The sequence below is a fragment of the Lupinus angustifolius genome, chromosome LG14 (genome assembly GCF_001865875.1).
Source record: "Lupinus angustifolius cultivar Tanjil chromosome LG14, LupAngTanjil_v1.0, whole genome shotgun sequence".
Taxonomy (NCBI): Eukaryota; Viridiplantae; Streptophyta; class Magnoliopsida; order Fabales; family Fabaceae; genus Lupinus; species Lupinus angustifolius.
This window is the reverse complement of record NC_032022.1, coordinates 14,281,384-14,303,548: the sequence shown is the minus strand read 5'-3', so window position 1 is coordinate 14,303,548 and position 22,165 is coordinate 14,281,384. Positions and strand designations below refer to the sequence as shown.

Genomic DNA, 22,165 nt, shown 5'->3' with positions numbered 1-22,165 from the left:
TCGTATACATCTAGTCACTTTTTTTTTGTTTAGTTTTGTTACTACATAGAGTTTGAGAGATTTTTCAACACCTCTTTATTTGAAAGAATATTTTTGAAAGAAATTTTTTCTTTATCCTTAGATGTATAATAAATTTGTTATACTCTCCTTTTTTTTAGTGAAACTTTGCTAATAATCGACCTCTTACATTGAGTATGTTTTTTTTTTAATGTAAATCTTGTATGTTTATTTTTCTTATCCTCTTAAAATAAAAGTAAGAAAAGATTTTCTAAGTCAATAAATAGTAGCTCATATTAAGTAAAGTGATTCTAAAATAACCATCTTATCAAAACTTTATGAGGTGTTTTGTTTAAGTTTATAAAAAAATATTATTGAGAATAGTTGGTTGGAATAATATATATAGGGAGCGACTTATGTGAACAATTGATGTGAATCATTGATTCTTATTTGAATAATTAAGGTTAAAAAATATATGTACATGATTATCATCTGACTAATAACTAACTTTTAATCTCAACCATCCATAATTGGTTGTAAGATCCAAATTTATTGTTCTCACAATTTTTACATGAGAATTGTTCTCATTTGAGTCATCATATATATATATATATATATATATATTTTAAGTTGTACAAAAATTTATTCAAGTATAAAACTTTCTCATAAAAAAAATATTCTCATGCTTTTTTTATTGTCATCAAATAATTTAAGAATGTTTCACTCTCATATCTAAAATTATAATTTTACAATTGTACTTATGTTTTCTAATCTTCCATTACAATGTGCACTTTCATGCCTTTTTTCTTTCTCCATATGCTTACATAGTAAATTTGTATTGGAATTGGATTTCTAAGTTTTCTATATATATATATATATAATGTTTCAATCTATATTATGATGAAGAGATAATATTTAGTTATTCTTAAATTTTAGAGATATTGTATTCATTCTTCTAATTTCTTGATTCCTCCACCACTTAAGATTAGTATAAGCTAAAAAACATTTTTTAAACAAAATACTTACTACGTAAGTAATCAAATAATAACTTTTTGGTTATGTAGTTGTATTCAAGTATCATTTAGCTTAAATTTGTTGTTTTACTTATACAACATCAGAAAATGTTAATTTTGTTTTCTAAACTATATAATTGAAATGATAAATAGAATAATATTTTAGAATATGAGTATTTTTTGCGTACTACTATAAGTATTACCTCACCTTTGGTAAAGAACTAATCCATTTTGATATGTATGATTTCTCCTTAATAAGTGATGCTCTTAAGAATTGAACTCTTAACATTTTTTGTCATTTTGAAAATCTAATAAAACTTTATACCACTAGATCAAAATCTTGTTAATAAATATGAATGTTTTGATAATTATATAATCCATTTTCATGGATATACATCATAAACAAAAATTATTTAAAGTTATTTTCATGAATATTAATAAATATTCCAAAAAATATATATAAATGTAAATCAAACATATATTACAAATCTATTTCTTGAAAGAAATCCCAAATATAAGAGATTGTCTCTCCCCTGGTAATCTCTTCCCACTGCAATCCAAATTCATAGGTAAACATCTACCATCTCACTCTTTTGTACTACTCCATGTATCACGAAATATAATTGGTTAAAATAATATTTAATAATTATATTTTTAACTTAAATAATTTTTTTAACTAATTAGAGGTAATTATACATGAAATGATAGAAAAAGTGGGACAACATATATGATCCCAAATTCATGAACTCAATTAACAATTTATTTTTCTAAAATCCTTACCCATATTATTAAAATCAAAATCCCAACCATATTATTAGAAAAGTCTGAATTTTGTATAGATAAGGTGGGGACCCAAATGAATTATTCAAACATTAATTAATTTTCCTATAGCAGACCAATATTGACTATAATAAAAAACGCGGAGAATCATCAAATCTTCCCTTCCACCTCTAAGATGTGGTGGTTAAGTAGGAACAACCACCAATTCAATATTCTGGCACCACCTATTATAAAGGTCATTTTTTTACTTTTATTCATCTATTTTTTATGCAAAAAAATAATATGGAACATTCAACTATTTATGTGACTTATGTATACATCATAGTATTTATCCATTTAACTGTTACACATTCTTGTCCACGTTGAAATCTAATTCCAACTTGCCTATCTTAATTATCAGCAACCACACCCAAAAAAGATAAAGGAAAAAATAAACTTTCATTAAAAGTTTATAACTTTATATGCATATATATATATATATATATATATACATATAACGTGTACCTACCTCAACCTCAACCTAGTATATCATTTCTATCTTTTGTGTCTGCATAGTTGTAAAGACATAACAGGTGAAACTATGAGCTTGTTTTTTTGACATGGTTATTATAGACATAGAATTTGATGCTAGTATTTTTTATGCTGCATATTAATATAGATTATGTTATGGTTAATTATTTGTAGTTGCAGAGAGTACTAGGTGTGTTAAGTGGAAGTGTTTGTTGTGGAGAAGAAAAGGGTGAGAAAAATTTGTTGTTGGAAGAGATGTCAAGCACATTGAAGGAAAATGGTGGAGGTGTGAGTGATTTGTATGGTGAAAATAGTGCCACTGAGGACCAGCTTATCACTCCATGGAATTTCTCTGTGGCCAGGTTATCACTCATTACTAGATAACATGATATAAATTATATGATAACTTGTTATGATTTGATCTATTTGACTATTTGATCTTGTTATTTGTGACCCTTCTAAGTTTTGGTTAGGCTTGTTGAATTGAATCTGTGTAGATCAATATAATTTGGAGTTATTTTATGCTGTAATAGTTAGTTAACTTGTTTTGATGTGATCTGCATTAGAAGTTAACAAGTAGTGTTGTCTTGTTTAATTGGGCAAAATTATTAAAGCACAAATATTGAGTTAGCACTTGAAGTATTTCCATAGATTGTAATGTGTTAAGTAATTGATTTTCAGTCTAATTAACTGCAATGATTTAACATTGAGATTTCATATGTTTCAGTAAGTCAGTTTAATGATCTTGAAGTCTGAGCCAATTTCTAAAGCATTTTGGTCAATAATTTGAAGAAAATCCACAATATTGCAACCTATGAAGGTCTTACTCTTCCATAGATTTTGTGTGCTAATTCAAGTTTCTTGTGTTACAGTGGCAGCACTTTGCTGAGAGATCCACGCTACAACAAAGGGCTTGCCTTCACAGAGAACGAAAGAGATGCTCATTACTTGCGTGGCCTTTTGCCACCAGCCGTATTCACTCAGGATCTTCAGGTTACATAGAACTCGTCATGTTACATCCCATGTATTTAATTTTTTACTTGCATAAATGGTACCTTGGTTTTTTGCTAATTGTCCTTCTTGTTATTCTGGTATTCAGGAAAAGAGGATGATGCACAGTCTTCGCCAGTATGAGGTTCCTCTGCATCGGTACACGGCCTTGATGGATCTTCAGGTACTAGCTGACTTACAAACAATCTTTCTAATGAAGAGTGCATATGGCATAGTTTTTCGGAAAATTGAAAACAGGCCACTATTTATGCATATAATACTCTTCTGGTGCTATCTCTTGTCGAATTTTAGTAAAGAACATGTAACCAAGATCTATTAAGGCATTTCTCACTTTGCTGCATTTCTGTATTCGTAGGAGAGAAACGAAAGGCTGTTTTACCGGCTGTTGATCGATCATGTCGAGGAACTACTTCCTGTTGTTTACACTCCAACAGTTGGAGAAGCGTGTCAGAAATATGGCAGCATTTATAGGCGTCCTCAGGGTCTCTATATCAGTTTGAAGGAGAAGTAAGCTTTAATCAATGACATTCCTTTACTTGTTTTTAAATTAGCGTTTGGAAAGAAATATCAAGTACTTGATCTCTTCAGGGGCAAGATCCTTGAAGTGCTGAAAAACTGGCCAGAGAAGAGCATTCAAGTTATCGTTGTGACCGATGGTGAGCGTATATTGGGACTCGGAGATCTTGGTTGCCAGGTAAAACTATAGCGTTGGTTGCTTTTTCGCATCGCACTCAAAGAAAACTACATTGACATAAATCTTGGAAATTTTGTCAGGGAATGGGGATTCCTGTTGGCAAACTTTCTCTCTATACTGCATTAGGAGGTGTTCGCCCTTCAGCCGTAAGGACTAATAAATGCTCTTTTCCCTTCTCCCTTTTTCTTCATCAAAATCGATCAATTGATGAATCTGGATCTATGATTTCAGTGCCTGCCTATCACTATTGACGTTGGCACAAACAATGAGACGTTGTTGAATGATGAGTTTTACATTGGGCTCAAACAAAAGCGGGCTATTGGGAAGGTCTGATCATCTCTCCCACTCACAGACATGCAACAAACGCGCAATTCCGTTTTTATACTACAATTATCGAGTATGAGAAATTTCTACGCTGTTAAACTGATATTAGTTTACTGTGGTTTAGGAATATGAGGAGCTTCTAGAGGAGTTTATGAGTGCTGTCAAGCAGAACTATGGTGAAAAAGTTCTTGTTCAGGTTGCATATCAGATTTGACATACTACTAACCACTTGATCTTTATTTTCAATCTATCGTTTTATTAATTTATATGGTTCTTTTTCAGTTTGAAGATTTTGCGAATCACAATGCATTCACTCTGCTGGAAAAATACAGTTCATCTCATCTTGTTTTTAATGATGATATACAGGTATCATGCTTGAAAGATTTTGACTACGTGCGATTTTCTTTGTATTAATTCTGGTTACTGACTAGTATCTTCGTTGGTTTAACTCAGGGTACCGCATCCGTGGTGCTAGCAGGACTGATTGCCTCCCTGAAATTAATTGGAGGAACCTTAGCTGACCACACTTTCTTATTCTTGGGTGCTGGAGAGGTTAGTGTATGAGGCCGACTTACGAGCATTTGTTATGAAGTCCTTAGAATGTGTGGAAGGGGACAAAAATCATGTTTTCCACATCTTCACATTAATCTTTATCATGCTCTATGACTTCCTTGTATAACCCTTTGGTCATTTTCCCTTTAGTAATATATAATTTATTAGAATGCATGAATAGACATAAGAAATGAAATTTTTCTATGTTGTCTTTGGGAGGAACTTTCATTCTCACTTTTATGTTTGGTTATTGAAGGCTGGAACTGGTATAGCAGACTTGATTGCTCTTGAGATTTCTAAACAGGTAAACTTGATATGTGTCTAGAAATTTTTATTTAATGGTATTCAATTTGTGAAATGTTTCTAAATACTATTTTCTTGGCCAGACAAAAGCTCCGGTGGAAGAGACTCGCAAGAAGATTTGGCTTGTGGACTCGAAGGTAAAATGTGTGGCAAATCGGAACATCATGTTCTTTTCTGCTTCTTCATTTTCTTTTCTCCTAACCTCTCATAACAACTAACAATCCTGTTCTATTTCAGGGACTTATCGTTGGCTCTCGTCTGGAATCACTTCAGCACTTCAAAAAGCCTTGGGCTCATGAGCATGAACCTGTAAAGGGGCTTCTAGATGCAGTCAAGGTGAGTAAAGTGTTCCGCGTTTTGCTTTATTTTCATAAATGATTTGTTATAACAACCTTCATTCTTCTATACAAATGTCTTACATTTCACTCCATCAGGCAATCAAGCCAACCGTATTGATCGGAACATCTGGAGTAGGGAAGACATTCACCAAGGAGGTGGTTGAAGCCATGGCATCCAATAATGAGGTTCTTTCTCGCTTTCTCAAATAATATTTTTACTGCCTCATGAGAAGACTCTTACATCTAATATTTCTTTGCATGCAGAAACCTCTCATTTTTGCTCTCTCCAACCCAACTTCACAATCTGAGTGCACAGCTGAAGAAGCTTATACATGGAGCAAGGTAAACTTTATTTATTTACTTAGCCTGAAAAACATCATTTTCCGAGTTTATGTTAAAGAATATAAACAAGCTGAACTCTTATTTATCAGGGTCGAGCAATCTTTGCCAGTGGAAGCCCATTTGATCCTGTTGAATATGAAGGAAAAGTTTTTGCTCCTGGCCAGGTTTTATTCAACACTTGCTTAGCATTTCATTATTTAACATACACACCTTACCACAATTAGTGGCTGATTTTTTTCCTTGTCATGATGCAATTCAGGGCAACAATGCTTACATATTCCCTGGTTTGGGTTTGGGTTTGATAATGTCCGGTGCTATCCGCGTGCGTGTTGAGATGCTCTTGGCAGCCTGTGAGTACACAAACTATAGAAATTACTGCATCATAAGGTGCTACGTGAATAAAACTGCTGCAAGGGACATTGTGCTTGATAGTTTTTACTATAGCAGAAACTCAGAAATAGATTACTGATGCAAAAAATACCACAGAAAAATCTTGAAATGATAAAAGAACTTGCATGCCATTATGATGAAAAAAAAACAATTGGGTATGAAGGCTAAATCTATGTATTAACTATAACTATTACATTTTTTTTCGCAACAGCCGAAGCTTTGGCTGCACAAGTATCACAGGAGAACTATGATAAGGGACTGATTTACCCTCCATTCACAAACATCAGAAAGATATCTGCTCACATAGCTGCTAATGTCGCAACTAAGGCATATGAACTCGGTTAGTTTCATAAAATGTGTTCAATTCAGACAATGCTGGTCTATATTTTCTTTTTTCCTTAACTTTGTCTTGTTTTTTTTGGTGGACAGGTCTAGCTTCTCATCTACCTAGACCAAAGGATCTTGTCAAATATGCAGAGAGATGCATGTACAGCCCTGGATACCGTAGCTACCGTTAAGATGTTTGAATCTTATAGTCTGCTATCTGCAATGTTTAATTATGTGCTTTTGTTTGTGAATCATTTTTTTCTTTTTGATATTTGGATTGTATAAGGCATTGCCATATCTACTCAACAAAGGCTTTGCCATATGAACTTAATTTGTAATGTTGCTTATTCTTTCAAAACTTTGTAATGTTTAATTATGTTGCTTATAAGGCATTGCCATATCTAAACCCACCTCTTGCTTTAAAACTAAAAAATACATGCTAGTTGTACTTGTTACTTCTTATTCTATAGTCTTATATATCCATGAGATTCATGACAAAATCAAAATATAAATAAAAAGGATGAAATAATTTAGATTAAAAAAATAGTGAAAATACATAAATATCACCATGCACAGTGCCACATGGACATTGATTCTATATGGCATTGCTGCCATACATAAATATCACCATATTGTGGAATCTAACAAACGAGTTTAACAGGTACTGCAAAACAATATTGTTCCTCCCCGGATAAATCAGGGTTATCCTAGGTGAATTCCGGGCTAACAAACTGACTGGCATTCTCGACCATCCACCAGGCTAAGTCAGGCTTACTAAAGATACATTAACGCATCTCTGACTTGCCATTGATGCCTCTGACTTGTCATTAATGCTTATGACGTGTCATTAATGCATCTGATGCATCATAGGGCTGACATTTCACTTATCACGTCGCATGCAAGTTCCATCTGCTCCCCCAACACATAGTCACTTGCAAACCTGCAGGGTGGCTCAGGACAGTCCGACATACCCCTGTCGTACCCACCAAGTACTAGCCAATGGCCAGGCGCCAAATCAGCCGATCCAAACTCTATAAATAGAAGACCCTATAGGAAGTATAATTAATTTTCATTCCCTCGATTATTACTTGTATTTATTGCTCTTCTCTAACTTCCCTCTTATTTACTCTCATTCTCTCTATAGAAAAACTCCTGATCACTTCTACTCAACCAGACATTTGATACCGACCATACCCGATCAACACAAAATAACATATATACATATTGATATTGATATCTTACTGCAGTAAGAACTAAGAAGAGTATAACTACTAATTAGTAAATAAAGATTATATATTCTCTTTTGCTTTCCATCCATTAAGGATGTCTATTTGCTCATGATGCACTGCAAAATCAAACTTTGCAGAAATGAATAAGATGTGACATGTATAAGCAATTAATTCAGCTATGTTCACACCAGGTTATACCTCCCTCAACTTCATCAGAAAGATTTTCGTGCAAATACACATGAAAAGTGATACGTACCTTTAACAACATAAGTTTCATCAAGCTAAATGATTTTCCTACCACTTTAACATGTCTCTTATGAGTTGGAATTTGGAGGGAATATATAGAAAATAATTTTTTTTTGGAGTCGTGAAATACATATGTGAGGATGTCTCTTATTTTGTTTAATTTGGTTTATAATATGTCACATCACATGGAAACATTATTATATAGGTCTGAGGTATGTTCATCTTCTTGCTTCTATTTAAACCCATGAAGCTCCAAATGATTCTTTATCTTTATTTCTTTGTTGATCTTAAAGCTATAGGTCTGACCTCATATAACGATGTTTTTTAGCATATTGTTTTATGAAAAAATGAAAGGATCCTAAAGCACTTCATTCAGATGTTCATAGTGTACACCTTAAAAACATTATGTGGCCAAGTATAATGGTTTTGTTCGGGGAATCTGAGGATGGATTTTATGCCTCAACAAAATCATACATTTTAATGATAAATCTCACGAGGACGTGGGTTTATAGCTGTATGAATTCCTAAAAGGTGAGCAGGATGATACCCTAACTGCTTACCGAGCTTAATTATGATTGAACTCAAATAAGGTTGGATCAAATTTAGTCTAGGTCTGATTTTAAAAATTAGATTATATAAATATTTAGGGTCAATAAATATGATTTTCTCATATCCGTCTCATATTATTATTCATTTATCATGTTTGTATGTGTCTCTGTTTAATTATGTATATGGTTATGATATCTTTTTGGTCAAAAAAATAATTGATTCTCTAACTTTTTATTATATGTACTTTATTAACAATAAATATATCTATAATTTCTTATGTCAAATTAGATATTCATTAATAATAAATAATATCGAAAATACTATGAAAGTAGTATACATATTATTTAATTTGGTCTAGAGTTGTGTTCAGGTTCAAATGTTGACCCAATCGACATTTAAGGTCAGATTAGCTTCGAGTCTAGAGTTGAGTTCAGATTAAAAAATTAATTTGGTCAACATTTAGGTCGGGCAAAGGATAAGCCTTAATCTGTCCAACCCTACCCATACTCACCATGACTAATTTCCATTTTATAATTTCTTTCTCATTTCTAAAATTTGATATTTTTAAGTTTTATTTCATTAATTTTTGTACATCCATCCAATGAGAGAAGGATTGCTGAAATAACCAGTGTTTATTGAAAAAAAATCAAAATGTTACATCCCAAAGTAAAAAGCAAATCATTTTCTAATATAAATTTATCTTTTAATGTGTTAATAATTTTTTTTGTAATTTTCAGGAATATTTATTTTGTATATGAATCAAATGAGTAAAACTTAAACTATAAATTGAGGTTGTTAAATAAATAAATAAATCAAAATTAACTTATTAGATTCATAAGCTTTCTTGATTACATACATATAAATGTAGATAATTTTTAATCTATGAACTTTAATAGGTAGTTATATTTATTATTAAAGTTTACTAGATATATATGTATAATTCACTAGCACGTTGTCGGCCTTTGAACTTATATTGTTGAACAAGATATATTAGAGTTCCTCAATTATTTGAAAGTTACTTTAATTAAACCAAACTTAAATTTCCTATTAGACTCGGTTTCATTCTCAGCTACTCGACTCAATTATGTATTACATAAAGCCCAATTTTAATAAATACATTATTATGTACCAAAAAATAAATACATGTATTAAATGCACACAATAAAAAGAATCTTCAATCTTAATCTAAAAAATAAGAGTGAAAGTTACGTCAAAATCAGGTGCACATGGCAGATAAGAATAGTAGCTGGTAAAATGCGCCACTGGTTTTCCTATACCAAACCCCTGATTTCATAAAGTGTTATCCTTAATAGGTGGCTGATTATATAAGGGACACATCTTTTGTAATATAAAGAGTGTGGTTCAATGTATTATTTGATTTTTTTTACTAAAAAAATATTTCATTATAAAACTTATAAACCATAAAATATATTTTTAATATGTACAAGTGATATATGAAGTGATATATTTCTTAAAATAACACATGTACCTTTTTTATCTACACCTAAATGACATTTTCGTGAAAATACAGATGAAAATTCACATATTTTTTAAATTTGATAAATAAATATAGTGTCATTTGTATAATTCGTTTAAAAATTAATATAATATATCAAGTTATGTAAATATTAATTTTGCTTCTAATAATATGGTTTCAATTGAGTTTGTAATAAAATATGGTTTTATTTGAGTTTGTAATAGTTTTATATTTTATCTAATAAATTATGTATGTATTGATATATATATACTAATGATACTTATAAGTCATTTAATAATGATAATATATGTAATTTTGTTCAAAAGTTCTATCCGATAAATTTTAATGAGCAATAGAATATTAACTTGATATGTCAATTTTAACGTTTTATTATTGTTATTAGCCATTTAATTTAGATATGAAAAACTATCAATACAAAAATATCATCTTCAATAATGAAGCCAACTAAGCAAAATTACATAATAAGGTAGAACATGATCATTTTTTGTAATCAACATAATGGTTTGTATTAAAAAGAAAATAATTAAATTTTTTACCTCTAATTCATCTAGTGTATGTTTCTTTATATTTTTTTGGTACTAAATTAATTTTAGTTATAAATTATAAAGTTTTTTGGTAAAGTTTAGATAGAGATTCACCAAATTATTATCTTATTTACCATAATTTATTTATGAATTATATACTAATTTTTCTATATATAGTATAATCCACCAACATCTTTCCTCTATTGTTTCCACAAATATTACACAGAGGTTCTTTATTTTTTCTCTCACTGATTGTTGACATCATTAGTTTGTATGACATCACAGAAAATATGAAGTTAATTTTAAAGGAAACGTGAAATTAAGTTCTGGTAAAAAAAAACTTGTGCAAATAAATTGATAGAGATAATTATACTAATTTTACACAAGAATAGTTTTGATCTCTAACGTCCATGGGCAGAAAGCAACTACACGGAGGGTCCAGATTCACATGCCATGTGAAACCAAGTACATATTTGGTCGAAATTCTCTCACTTTATAATAACATTTTTATTCCATAGAGGTAAGAGGTAACAAATATTATTTTTATTTATATTCTATACATTATTTTATAATTTATTTTGGCTCCTCATAAAATATGAATAATATATATTTTTCTCATAATAGTCCAACATCATTCTTATTTGAGACTCATATTATTTATTTTTCCCCACAGTATCTATATCTCTCATCACTTTTCATTGGCTAAGAACAAAAAAATTATTCTTATTTAAAAACAAAAAATAAGAATCACATAGTGGAAAAAATTGTAAAAATATTTTTATTCTATTAAGAACAATCATTATAGTTGCTTTAAAACAATAGTAATGGAAATTAGAGCATGATGGATTAGATTATTTTTTAGTGTAATATCTATTAACTATAGAGAGAAGATCTACTATTCATTTACATTATTTTATTTAAGAGTCAATATTAATAAATTATGAAAGATAACACTATAATAATGTACAAAACTAAGGGAGAAGATCCACTTCCTCCAAGAATGAGTTATTTAAACTTAAAACTTATCATAGCCATCAATTTTAGAGAAATCTAATTGTATAAATGAGTGACTAAATCTAAATCTTTAAATATATCTCTATTCTATAACTAATGGTCTGTATTCATGAATCATCATCCGGCACCTTGTTTTTATTTCTAAGTCATTATATTCAAACTCTCTTCCTATTTTCTATTTGGTCCTCGCGCACCGCAACACCGAAATTTGAAAAGTAATAAAATATTAAGAGTGGGAAATTGCAGAGAAGAATCTTTAGAAAAGAACAATGGCGTCCAGTGAAGATGGCGATTCGAAGATGAAGATCGTTCATGGCGCAGCTGGTTACATTCTCGAAGACGTTCCTCACTTCACCGACTACATTCCCGATCTTCCTGTATTTCTTTTTCTCTCTCTCTATTTTTTGTTATGTTCAGTTACATTCTCGCATATTCACGATCGGTTACTGATTTTTTTTTCAGAGTTATCCAAATCCGCTTCGATCCAATCCAGCTTATTCGGTTGTTAAGTAAGCGAGAATCATTTCTATTAATATTGTGATTGTGATTCGAGTTTTATGCAATGGATGTGTTAACAGTGTTTCTCGTTTTGTTTGAGCAGGCAATATTTTGTGCACATGGACGACACCGTTCCGCAGAAGGTTATCTATTTATGAAACCTACCTCTTTGTTATTTTCTCCAATTTATTTGTGTTAAATGCTTTTACTACGTCATTCTTTAATTCAATATGTTACTGATTTGAGTGCTTTCTTTCTGTATATGAGTGTTATTAATAAAGTAATCAATCACTCATCTAGGACCCTAGAATAGGGGGTGTAAGTTATAAAATGTAATAATATCTAGGATGAATATCTAGCTAGTACAGTTATTTATTTGATCGACCATCAACCAAAACCGGTATTAATTGGCTCGACACAACTATTTTGTGGATAAAACTGATGACTCAGTTTGTTGAATCGGTCAGATCGATCGTTCGAACCAATCAGTTTTTTTTAAGAGAAATTAAGACTATGTCTCGTAGAGAAAACAAATCTTGTACTTTCTCTTGGCGTCATTGGAATTTATCTGTGCTTTCTTTATGTGATTTGTTAGTTTATGTTATAACAAAATATAATTTGTTTAATTAATATTTAAATTTATTTGTCTGCTTTCTTTCTGTGTAACATTTTATTGTCGTAATTCCTTTCTTGTAAGTTGTTTAATTAGACCCTCGTGTGATAATAATATTTTTGAAATTGGAGTATCAAATTATTAAATAATATTAGGTAATATTATAAAATTTTAAAACTTTTAAGGTAAATTGATCTAAATTGTCTAACCAATAACTCACTAATCTGACCATTGACCAATAAGTCATTGAGTCAATGGTCTGAGTTTAGTCACATTGATTAAATGGTATAGGACATATCACAATAGGATAATTGAGTGATATTGGTGCAATTTTAAATAAGTAAGTGGTGAAACAAATATTAATTATAAGAGTAATATATAAATCTTTCTTGTTCATGGAATGCATTTGCATACCCTCACATATGAGTGGGTTCGTCCATGATCACAATGATCAGGATAATAATATAGTTGTTTCAACTAGTGATTTAATGGTTAAACTATAATTAAGTTATATATATTATAATAAATATAAGAATAAATTATAGTAATATTGTCTGAGTTTTAATGTTCCTTAGTTTATTATAGCTACACAAATCACCATAATTATATATATATATCTATATTTATTGCATTGACTATTTCTAAATGAGAGATGAGTGTAATCATTAAAATAAGAAAATGATTGATGATTGTAATTTTAATTTAAACTTTAGGGGAGTGTAATTTAGTCTTAATTAATTATACATTGGCTAAAATAAATTGGTTATATACCATATAGAATTTCATAATGAAATTTATTTAAGAAACATGTCCTTAGAATTATTAGTGATTTAATGGTTAAACTATAATTAAGTTATATATATTATATAAATATAAGAATAAATTATAGTAAGATTGTCTGAGTTTTAATGAAATTATAAAAATTGTTTCTTAGTTTATTATAGCTACACAAATCACCATAATTATATATATATATATATATTTATTGCATTGACTATTTCTAAATGAGAGATGAGTGTAATCATTAAAACAAGAAAATGACTGATGATTGTAATTTTAATTTAAACTTCAGGGGAGTGTAATTTAGTCTTAATTAATTATACATTGGCTAAAATAAATTGGTTATATACCATATAGAATTTCATAATGAAATTTATTTAAGAAACATGTCCTTAGAATTATTAGTGATTTAATGGTTAAACTATAATTAAGTTATATATATTATATAAATATAAGAATAAATTATAGTAATATTGTCTGAGTTTTAATGAAATTATAAAAATTGTTTCTTAGTTTATTATAGCTACACAAATCACCATAATTATATATATATATCTATATTTATTGCATTGACTATTTCTAAATGAGAGATGAGTGTAATCATTAAAATAAGAAAATGATTGATGATTGTAATTTTAATTTAAACTTTAGGGGAGTGTAATTTAGTCTTAATTAATTATACATTGGCTAAAATAAATTGGTTATATACCATATAGAATTTCATAATGAAATTTATTTAGGAAACATGTCCTTAGAATTATTGATGCATTTTTGTAATGAAACAAAATGAGTTTTTTTATAATTTATTATGTTTTTACTCCCCTTTGTAGTATGTTACTCATTATCTAGAGAATTATGACGAAATAAGTTTTGACACATACTATTTTAAATATAGTAAATTGTAAAAAACTCATTTTGGATCATTATAAAAATGCATCAATAGTTTTAAGAAGACGTGACTTAAATACACAAAAGAAAAGAATGATTTCATAATCAAATTCTATATGCAAATTTACAAACGAACCAATTTATTATATTTAATGTAGAATTAATTAAGAATAAATTACACAAACACCTCTTAAAATTTAACTTAATTACACTTATGACCATTTTTTGTTTAAAAGATTATACGCATACCCTTGAACGAGTAGTCAATGTAAGGTATGCAATTATGCATAATAATTAAGGATAGTTTATATAAGTGAAAAAAAGAAATGGGTAATTTGTATAATTTAACTAAAATTCGGGGATATTGATGTAATTTACATCTATGAATATAATATTATTATTTCCAATATATAACTTAATTATTGAAATATTGGAATCTTTCAATTCAATGACTAACTATGTTACAAGTAACTAATAAGTTCAAACTTTGAATCCTTATTGTCCCCCTTTGAAAAATATTGAAAATTTCATTCATAAACCAGTTTTGACTTATATTATACCATATAATTTGACCAATATTTTTCGGTATTGACTAGTTTTAAACAATTTAATTGCATGTTGGCTTAATTTTTATACTGTATATAACAATTGGTTAATTGGTTTTCCGGTTGAACGGCATTTACCACAAAGTTTTAATAAAAGATCATGTGGTTGTAAAACATGTGTTGTTTAAGGCTTTTGCATATAGATTGATGGAAGGTTTGGACAAATGTCTTAATTATGTGGCTTATTCAATAATTGAATTAAGTTTTTTTTTCATTGAAGTAACTAAAAGTTATCTTATTTTCTTAAGCTTCTTTGATAAGCCTAATTAAATAAGCTAAAGAAAACTCATAGGAATATCATATAAGTTCTTGCTAATGTCTCTTGAAGAATAAATATTTATTTTGGTTATTAAAAATTTCCATGTGTATCATCTTGATTATTAAAAATGTAAAAATCCATGTTACTAATCAAGATCGCGAATGTAGGTCAAAATCGTCCCTGACAATAACTAAAATGTCCAAAAAATTAGTCATAAAAATGTTAAATGACTAATTTGACATATATTTGATATAGTTTGGGTTTTTCAAAGATCGAATTGATACATGAATTTTTTTGAGGGATAATATTGAGTCTTTACTTGATATTAAATACTCTCATTTCTTACTACATTTAACTGAACTATTCTCTTACTATATTAATGCTCATTTATTCCACTAATTGCATCTTGGTTTTGACTAGGGTTGGTAATGAACTGAATTAATTCGGTATTTGTTTGAAACTCAACTTACTATTTAGCTTGATAGATTTGATTCATGAACCAAATAACTGAATAAGTCAAACTCGAGCTGGAAAATGAGCTCATTAAATAGATGAACCAAACTTGAACGAGATACAGTTCGACTTGTTAGGTTCATGAAATGACTTGATCTATATATATAATATCTTTTTATATCTATATATAAACTAAACTTTTATGTTTATTTTTTTATACCATGATACATGCATTATTTTTATGTTTATTGTTATTATATAAATAAAATTATATTTATATATATAATCTTGTGCAATATTTTTTAAAAATGAATTAATTATTTAAGTTGTTCAAATGAACCAATTCTAGTTGAATCGAACAGTTCGTGTACTTTAACAAAGTCGAACTCGGGCTAAAAGAATAACTCGTATTGAACTCGAGTTGAGTTTTAAGCTGAACAAATTCTTATCTAGCTAAACCGAACTGAGCTCTATTTCAACTTGGTTTGGCTCGTTTCCAACCTAGTTTTGACAAATAATATGAAACAAAATTTTCTGTTTTTTGGTACATACAAAATTTCTCTTCAAAACATTAATACTATGAAAAAATGGGGAGTACTTCATTAATTAACAATAATTGAATGAAAAAGGTTTTTTCATAAATAATAAAAAATTATCCACCCTTTTTATTTTTATTTTCCAATGCAAAAGAAGGTAGGAAAGAATAAAATATCTGTATTTTTTTCATTCACGAGCATTAGCAACATGGATTTGTGATCAAACTTTTACTTGAAATTTTCGTAGGTTGTTGTTCACAAGGATGGTCCAAGAGGTGTCCATTTTCGACGAGCAGGACCTAGACAAAAGGTTATACCTCTTTTTATTTATAGATATTTAATTAAGAAACCTATGAAGTTTTTTGTTCAACTCGTGGATATGGGACACCTAATAATATGCTGTTCAGGTATATTTTAAGTCTGATGACGTGCGTGCATGTATTGTTACATGTGGTGGTCTCTGCCCTGGCCTCAACACTGTCATAAGGGAAATTGTCTGTGGGCTTTCTTACATGTATGGTGTCAACAAAGTCCTTGGCATAGATGTAAGTGATCGAGTAAACTCTCTTTTTAGTTTATATTCATAAATTATCTGTTGCTCTAGAATACAATCTGATTTGTGCTGGTATAGATAACTTAAATTGCTAAAACCTAAAAGTGTACTTCACTTTTCGTAACTTCTTTGTGTGTATTTTATTTCATTCTCCTATGTTATGTGGAAAATACTGGTAGTGTCCTCTTGGTGGCTTCACTGGCTTGTGCTAGTTTTGTCAACTTAGATTGTGTACTGAAGGCATTACAAAATAGACATTTTTTTATAAGTTGCAACATTTTGGATTAATTAGATATTTTTGATGCATCTAATTGTCTTTTTATGCATATCTATTTTTTCCGAACAAGTTCAACTTCTCATAGTTGCCTGGTTTGTATTTATCACATTGGACCAGTAAACTAACTGTACTACTGTTTTGAGCATAAAATCTGATTCAGGTTTGAAATTTCTTGCAACAAAACAATCAATGTTCATTTTGAAATCATGATAACTTATGCAGCAAGTTATGAACCCAATTTCTTAGCTTATTCTTGCCATGATGGTTAGGATATGTGAATGAAATATGATACTAGTCAGGATAAGCAACTGGCTGCTATAATGGCTTAAAAATAATCTGGAAGGCGAATAAATCCTATATTTTGGCCATCATCCTCAAACAGCAAAATGACAAGACAAAAGTGTGATTTAGTGTTTAAATGAGACATGGACATTTTATGGGTTTTACGAGTTCTAACAAGTAAATGCAGGTTTTTAGTGGAAACCTACTATTGATTCATGTTAAAGTGCACAAACTTTTTTAACTTTTGCACTCATTCTTTCAAGCACAAAATTAATTTTTATCACCAATGCTATACAGGGTGGTTATAGGGGTTTTTATTCGAAGAACACAGTTACTTTAACCCCTAAGGTGGTCAATGACATACATAAGCGTGGGGGTACGATTCTTGGGACATCACGAGGTGGGCACGATACTGGCAAGATTGTTGACAGCATCCAGGATCGTGGAATTAATCAGGTTTACTATGTGTCAACTGTATTCAAAATTTCAAATGAAGTTTCCATGAAGATGAATGTTGGAAGTTTAAAATTAGAGTTTGTTATATCATATACTTAAACCAGGTAGGTTGGTTATTGTCATGGCATGGTTTTCATTGTTTGGTTATGATTACAGGTTTATATTATTGGAGGTGATGGAACACAGAGAGGAGCGTCTGTGATTTATGAGGTACACTGATTCAACGGTTGCCATAATATTCCTCCCTTTGGTCTTCAACAAGAAAAAAAGGGGGAATTTCATATCTTTCAAAGATGATATATGTCTAGTATATGCCTCTTTTAGGTGACAAATCCACATCTGGGCATAGTTTATGTTTGTTTATTTGTTAAATTGCTTGCTTATGTTTAAAGTTAGCTTTTTCTCCAAATTTAATTTGCCTTCTCTATCTCAGTCAAGAAACATTTGATAAGCTTTCATATGTTCACTCTAATTGCAAGCCCACACAGTGATAGTACAGATTAAAACGTGTTTCAAATAATAAATTCTAGAGTGTCAATATATTGCTGACTAGATAATATAATAATGAAATTTTTAGTAGGTAACTATGACAATCAAATATATCATATACTAAGTTGATTTCCAGAAATGTACTCTTTAAGTTGCAGTACTATCTTTTTCGGTGTCAAGCTTGATGGTCATTTCAATGGACAGGATGGGAAAATGAAATTACTACAAAATTTTGGTTGCATAAATTTTATTAGTAAAATTGTCTGATTAACTGTTATCAGTTTTGGTATCTTTTGATATTTTACGTATTTGGTTATCATACAGGAAGTTAAACGGAGGGGTCTGAAAGTAGTAATTGCTGGAATTCCTAAAACCATAGATAATGACATCCCGGTATGCTGGATCATAATGTCATAATTTTTCCCCTGGACTCTAATCTTGCCATTTAAAATACATCTGAAGAATCAGTTGTGTTTTGATTAACTTCATCTGGATTTTCTTCTTTTATCTAGGTGATTGACAAGTCCTTTGGTTTTGATACTGCGGTTGAGGAGGCTCAACGTGCCATTAATGCAGCACATGTTGAAGCTGAAAGTGTTGAGAATGGCCTTGGTGTTGTAAAGCTAATGGGACGTTATAGTGGTATGTATCGTTCATTTATGTTTGATATCTTTTTGGCTTCTAACTCATGATTTAAACCCTATGTCTTCACTTTATGCAAATGTAAATGAGTCAAATGGCTAAAATGTTCAGTGTATCTTCTTCTTAATCATACTTGTTTGATTATTGTGTTATAATGGATACTAGTATACTAATCTAGCCTAAGACTTCATCTGCTAATCACACCACCCCAACTCATCTAATCCATTGGGAACACTAATCTATTCCAAGACTTCATCCGTTAATCACACAACTTACTGCAGGTTTTATTGCAATGTATGCTACTCTCGCTAGTAGAGATGTAGACTGTTGCTTGATTCCAGAGTCACCCTTCTACCTTGAAGGAAAGTCTGGACTTTTCGAATTTATTGAAAAACGGCTGAATGAAAATGGACATATGGTTATAGTCATAGCTGAGGGGGCAGGACAAGATCTTTTTACAGAACACTTGCAAGATATGAACCAGAAGGATGCTTCTGGAAACAAGCAACTTCAAGACGTTGGCCTATGGATATCTCATAGTATCAAGGTATTTACTTGTTGCAGAAGAAGATTATTAAAATATGATTCTCTTTGTAATAAATTTCTGGAGTATATTGCTGCTTGTTGACTTATATATCTCCTTGGGGATTTAAGTGCTCTGTGATCTCTTACCAAATACAGGTTAACTGGTTAGGTAGTAGATAATTCTTAGACAAGATTCATTAGATTGATTTTTGACAGACCTGTATTCATTCCGGGATGACAGCTATCCATTAACTAATCTAAACTCGACCTGTAGTTCAGTACCAAAAATTAATTTGGAATACTGGGCAGGAGGCCGGCATCACAATATTTGATACTTCTTCTACTTGACTGCTAAACTTTTGTAGATGCAAGTGCTTTTATCCCTGGGTACTGAGCCACAGCCCTCGGTGGTTGGATACCTTTCCGTGTAATATGTGCTATATTACCCGACTTAATTTTGCTCTACCTAGTGGGTTTAAGGTTTCGTTGTTGTTGTGATTGTTTGTGTATTATGGTACTTAATTTTAACTAATTAAATGCTAAAACTTGGTCATTAACTTGATTAAAACATTATCATTTTCCTTCTAGTTTTATCTTTCCAGTATCCAATTTCAGCTGGTAACTCTTAATGCCGTTTAGTCTTTATGCATTACTTGAAATCATAATAGGAAACTGATAAAAAAGGGAAGCACAATTTCAAAAAAATTAGTTATTGAACTGCTAAACAGATGAAAATAACCAGGAATTTTTTGAAGGTGTCATCTGATTAACTCTTCAAGTTGAATCTCACCAGTTTTGTTTCCTTTGCACTATCAATAAAATCCTACTATTGATCAACATTCCCATACTGCTTAAACTTGTATTAGATGACTTACGTGTATGTAGTTACATCTTATTTATTCAGTTTGTTTCAATACACGTATATCAGTATATATATACATATATGCATGTTTGAATGTATCTATATGTTCCCCTAGTCCCCTACAAGTCTGTGTGTTGAAAGTCTTTCTTGCCTGAACAGACAATTTTTTCAATTCTTTATCTTCTTTTAATAAACATTCCTGCTTCTGTATAGGATCATTTTGCAAGGACAAATAAGATGGCTATCACTCTTAAATATATAGGTAATTTTCTCTAACTGCATCCTCTTACTTTTTAATCTACTTATATCTTATTTAGGCAATCATTTTGATTAGGGAACAGATGTTTTCTTTTTCTTTTTAATATGACCTAGACAATGTTGTTTAGTGCTCTTACCTAAGTTGTATGACAGATCCAACTTACATGATCCGTGCAATTCCGAGCAACGCATCAGACAATGTCTACTGCACACTTCTTGCTCAGAGTGCAGTTCATGGAGCAATGGCTGGGTATACTGGATTCACAAGTGGGCTTGTCAATGGCAGACAAACATATATTCCATTCAATGTAAATCATTCCTTACACAAACTCTGAATTGTTTTATATTTTGGTGTTCATGTTATATATCATGTGGTTGCAACTTGCAAATAATGAATATGCAAAGGTATATGCTACAATCATCTACAAGAAAGAATGATACTTATATATTCACCTTTTTTTACAAATGTTTTCACTTTTCACCACACATGCATTTGCATATGAACAAAAACATCATGCTAAATTGCATCCTTTTGCTTCTCCAATTTTATCAGAATCGTTCTGATGATAGATTGTATGTTCAAATTTGATATGCAGAGAATCATTGAGAGGCAGAACAAGGTTGTGATTACTGACAGAATGTGGGCAAGACTCCTTTCTTCAACAAACCAGCCAAGCTTTTTGCATCCAAAAGATGTTGAAGAAGCCAAGAAAACAAAATCAGAACTTCCCACTCAGTTGTTAGAAGATAACAATTGCAACAATCTTGATGAGGCCCATAAAGCAGGAAACAACTCTGAATAGAGTATCAAGACAAAAAAATTAGATGCTGTCTCGTTTAACTACAAATTGTATTTGGTGGAAATCATTTTGAACCAAGAGTATCGGTAATGGTTCAATTTGTCATTTTCTACGTATTGCAAGTTGGTCGTGGTTATCAAGAATGGCATGGAATAATTTTTCTGAAAACGAGGTTTGTCGAGTGTTTATTGTTTTTATCTGGAGATGTAGTTCCATGTTTTTAACAATTCCAAGTTCTATACTCAGTTTTTTGGTACGAGGTAAACTAGTGTTCTACCATTGAACATGTGAAGAAATTATGTCCCATATAATTGGCTATATGCATGCTGTGATATGGTTAAAAGCTGGGAAGTAGCGGTTAAAATTGTATCATATTGTATTGGTCAAATTAATTTGCGTATGAAAAATTCATATTTTTCAAAATGACATATTAAGAAATATACAACTTGGTATGCCCCTATGCGGTATAATGTCTCCATCAAGCACAATGTTTGTAAATATTTTTCCTAATCAGTATCTGATAATCCTGACTTGAAAAATATACCAGTCAAAGTTTGTAAATATTTTTATTAATCATTATATGATAATCCTAACTTGAAAAGTATACCACTCAACTCCAACTGGCTGAATAAAATTTCCTACTCTTATGGTTCGTTTACGGTCTTTGGTTTTGTGAACAATGTAGCAAAATATATGTCAAAGAAATTTGTCGAAGCTTACAAAATAGCTTTTTATGATTACTAGCAAT

At 30.4% G+C, this 22,165-nt stretch overlaps 2 protein-coding genes and 1 long non-coding RNA gene across 6 annotated transcripts; 2 read left to right on the top strand and 1 right to left on the bottom strand.

Moving 5' to 3' along the window:
• Window positions 1,951-6,912, top strand: LOC109326793 (NADP-dependent malic enzyme-like). 3 transcript variants are annotated; one of them, XM_019559598.1, is made up of 20 exons: window positions 1,951-2,025; window positions 2,475-2,662; window positions 3,173-3,293; window positions 3,400-3,474; window positions 3,667-3,818; window positions 3,900-4,005; window positions 4,086-4,151; window positions 4,237-4,332; window positions 4,454-4,525; window positions 4,612-4,695; window positions 4,783-4,881; window positions 5,138-5,185; window positions 5,268-5,321; window positions 5,422-5,520; window positions 5,619-5,708; window positions 5,787-5,864; window positions 5,954-6,028; window positions 6,124-6,214; window positions 6,466-6,594; window positions 6,684-6,912. In XM_019559598.1, the coding sequence occupies exons 1-20, from the start codon at window positions 1,966-1,968 to the stop codon at window positions 6,770-6,772; spliced, it is 1,872 nt and encodes a 623-aa protein (XP_019415143.1). In that variant the 5' UTR covers window positions 1,951-1,965; the 3' UTR covers window positions 6,773-6,912. The 3 variants fall into 3 exon arrangements, with proteins under 3 accessions (XP_019415143.1, XP_019415144.1, XP_019415145.1); XM_019559599.1 differs by lacking the exon at window positions 3,400-3,474; XM_019559600.1 differs by lacking the exons at window positions 6,466-6,594; window positions 6,684-6,912 and adding an exon at window positions 6,322-6,457 and having other exon boundaries at window positions 6,124-6,235.
• LOC109327047 (ATP-dependent 6-phosphofructokinase 6-like) lies at window positions 11,774-21,703 on the top strand. 2 transcript variants are annotated; one of them, XM_019560030.1, is made up of 13 exons: window positions 11,775-12,018; window positions 12,104-12,150; window positions 12,243-12,282; window positions 16,521-16,583; window positions 16,681-16,818; window positions 17,683-17,841; window positions 17,998-18,051; window positions 18,655-18,723; window positions 18,843-18,972; window positions 19,254-19,519; window positions 20,573-20,621; window positions 20,771-20,925; window positions 21,214-21,703. In XM_019560030.1, the coding sequence occupies exons 1-13, from the start codon at window positions 11,911-11,913 to the stop codon at window positions 21,418-21,420; spliced, it is 1,485 nt and encodes a 494-aa protein (XP_019415575.1). In that variant the 5' UTR covers window positions 11,775-11,910; the 3' UTR covers window positions 21,421-21,703. The 2 variants fall into 2 exon arrangements, with proteins under 2 accessions (XP_019415576.1, XP_019415575.1); XM_019560031.1 differs by lacking the exon at window positions 16,681-16,818 and having other exon boundaries at window positions 11,774-12,018.
• Window positions 19,253-20,566, bottom strand: LOC109327048. The gene is made up of 2 exons (XR_002105312.1): window positions 19,602-20,566; window positions 19,253-19,559 (listed from the first exon to the last, which is right to left on the bottom strand). It is a non-coding gene; the product is annotated as an uncharacterized LOC109327048 (long non-coding RNA).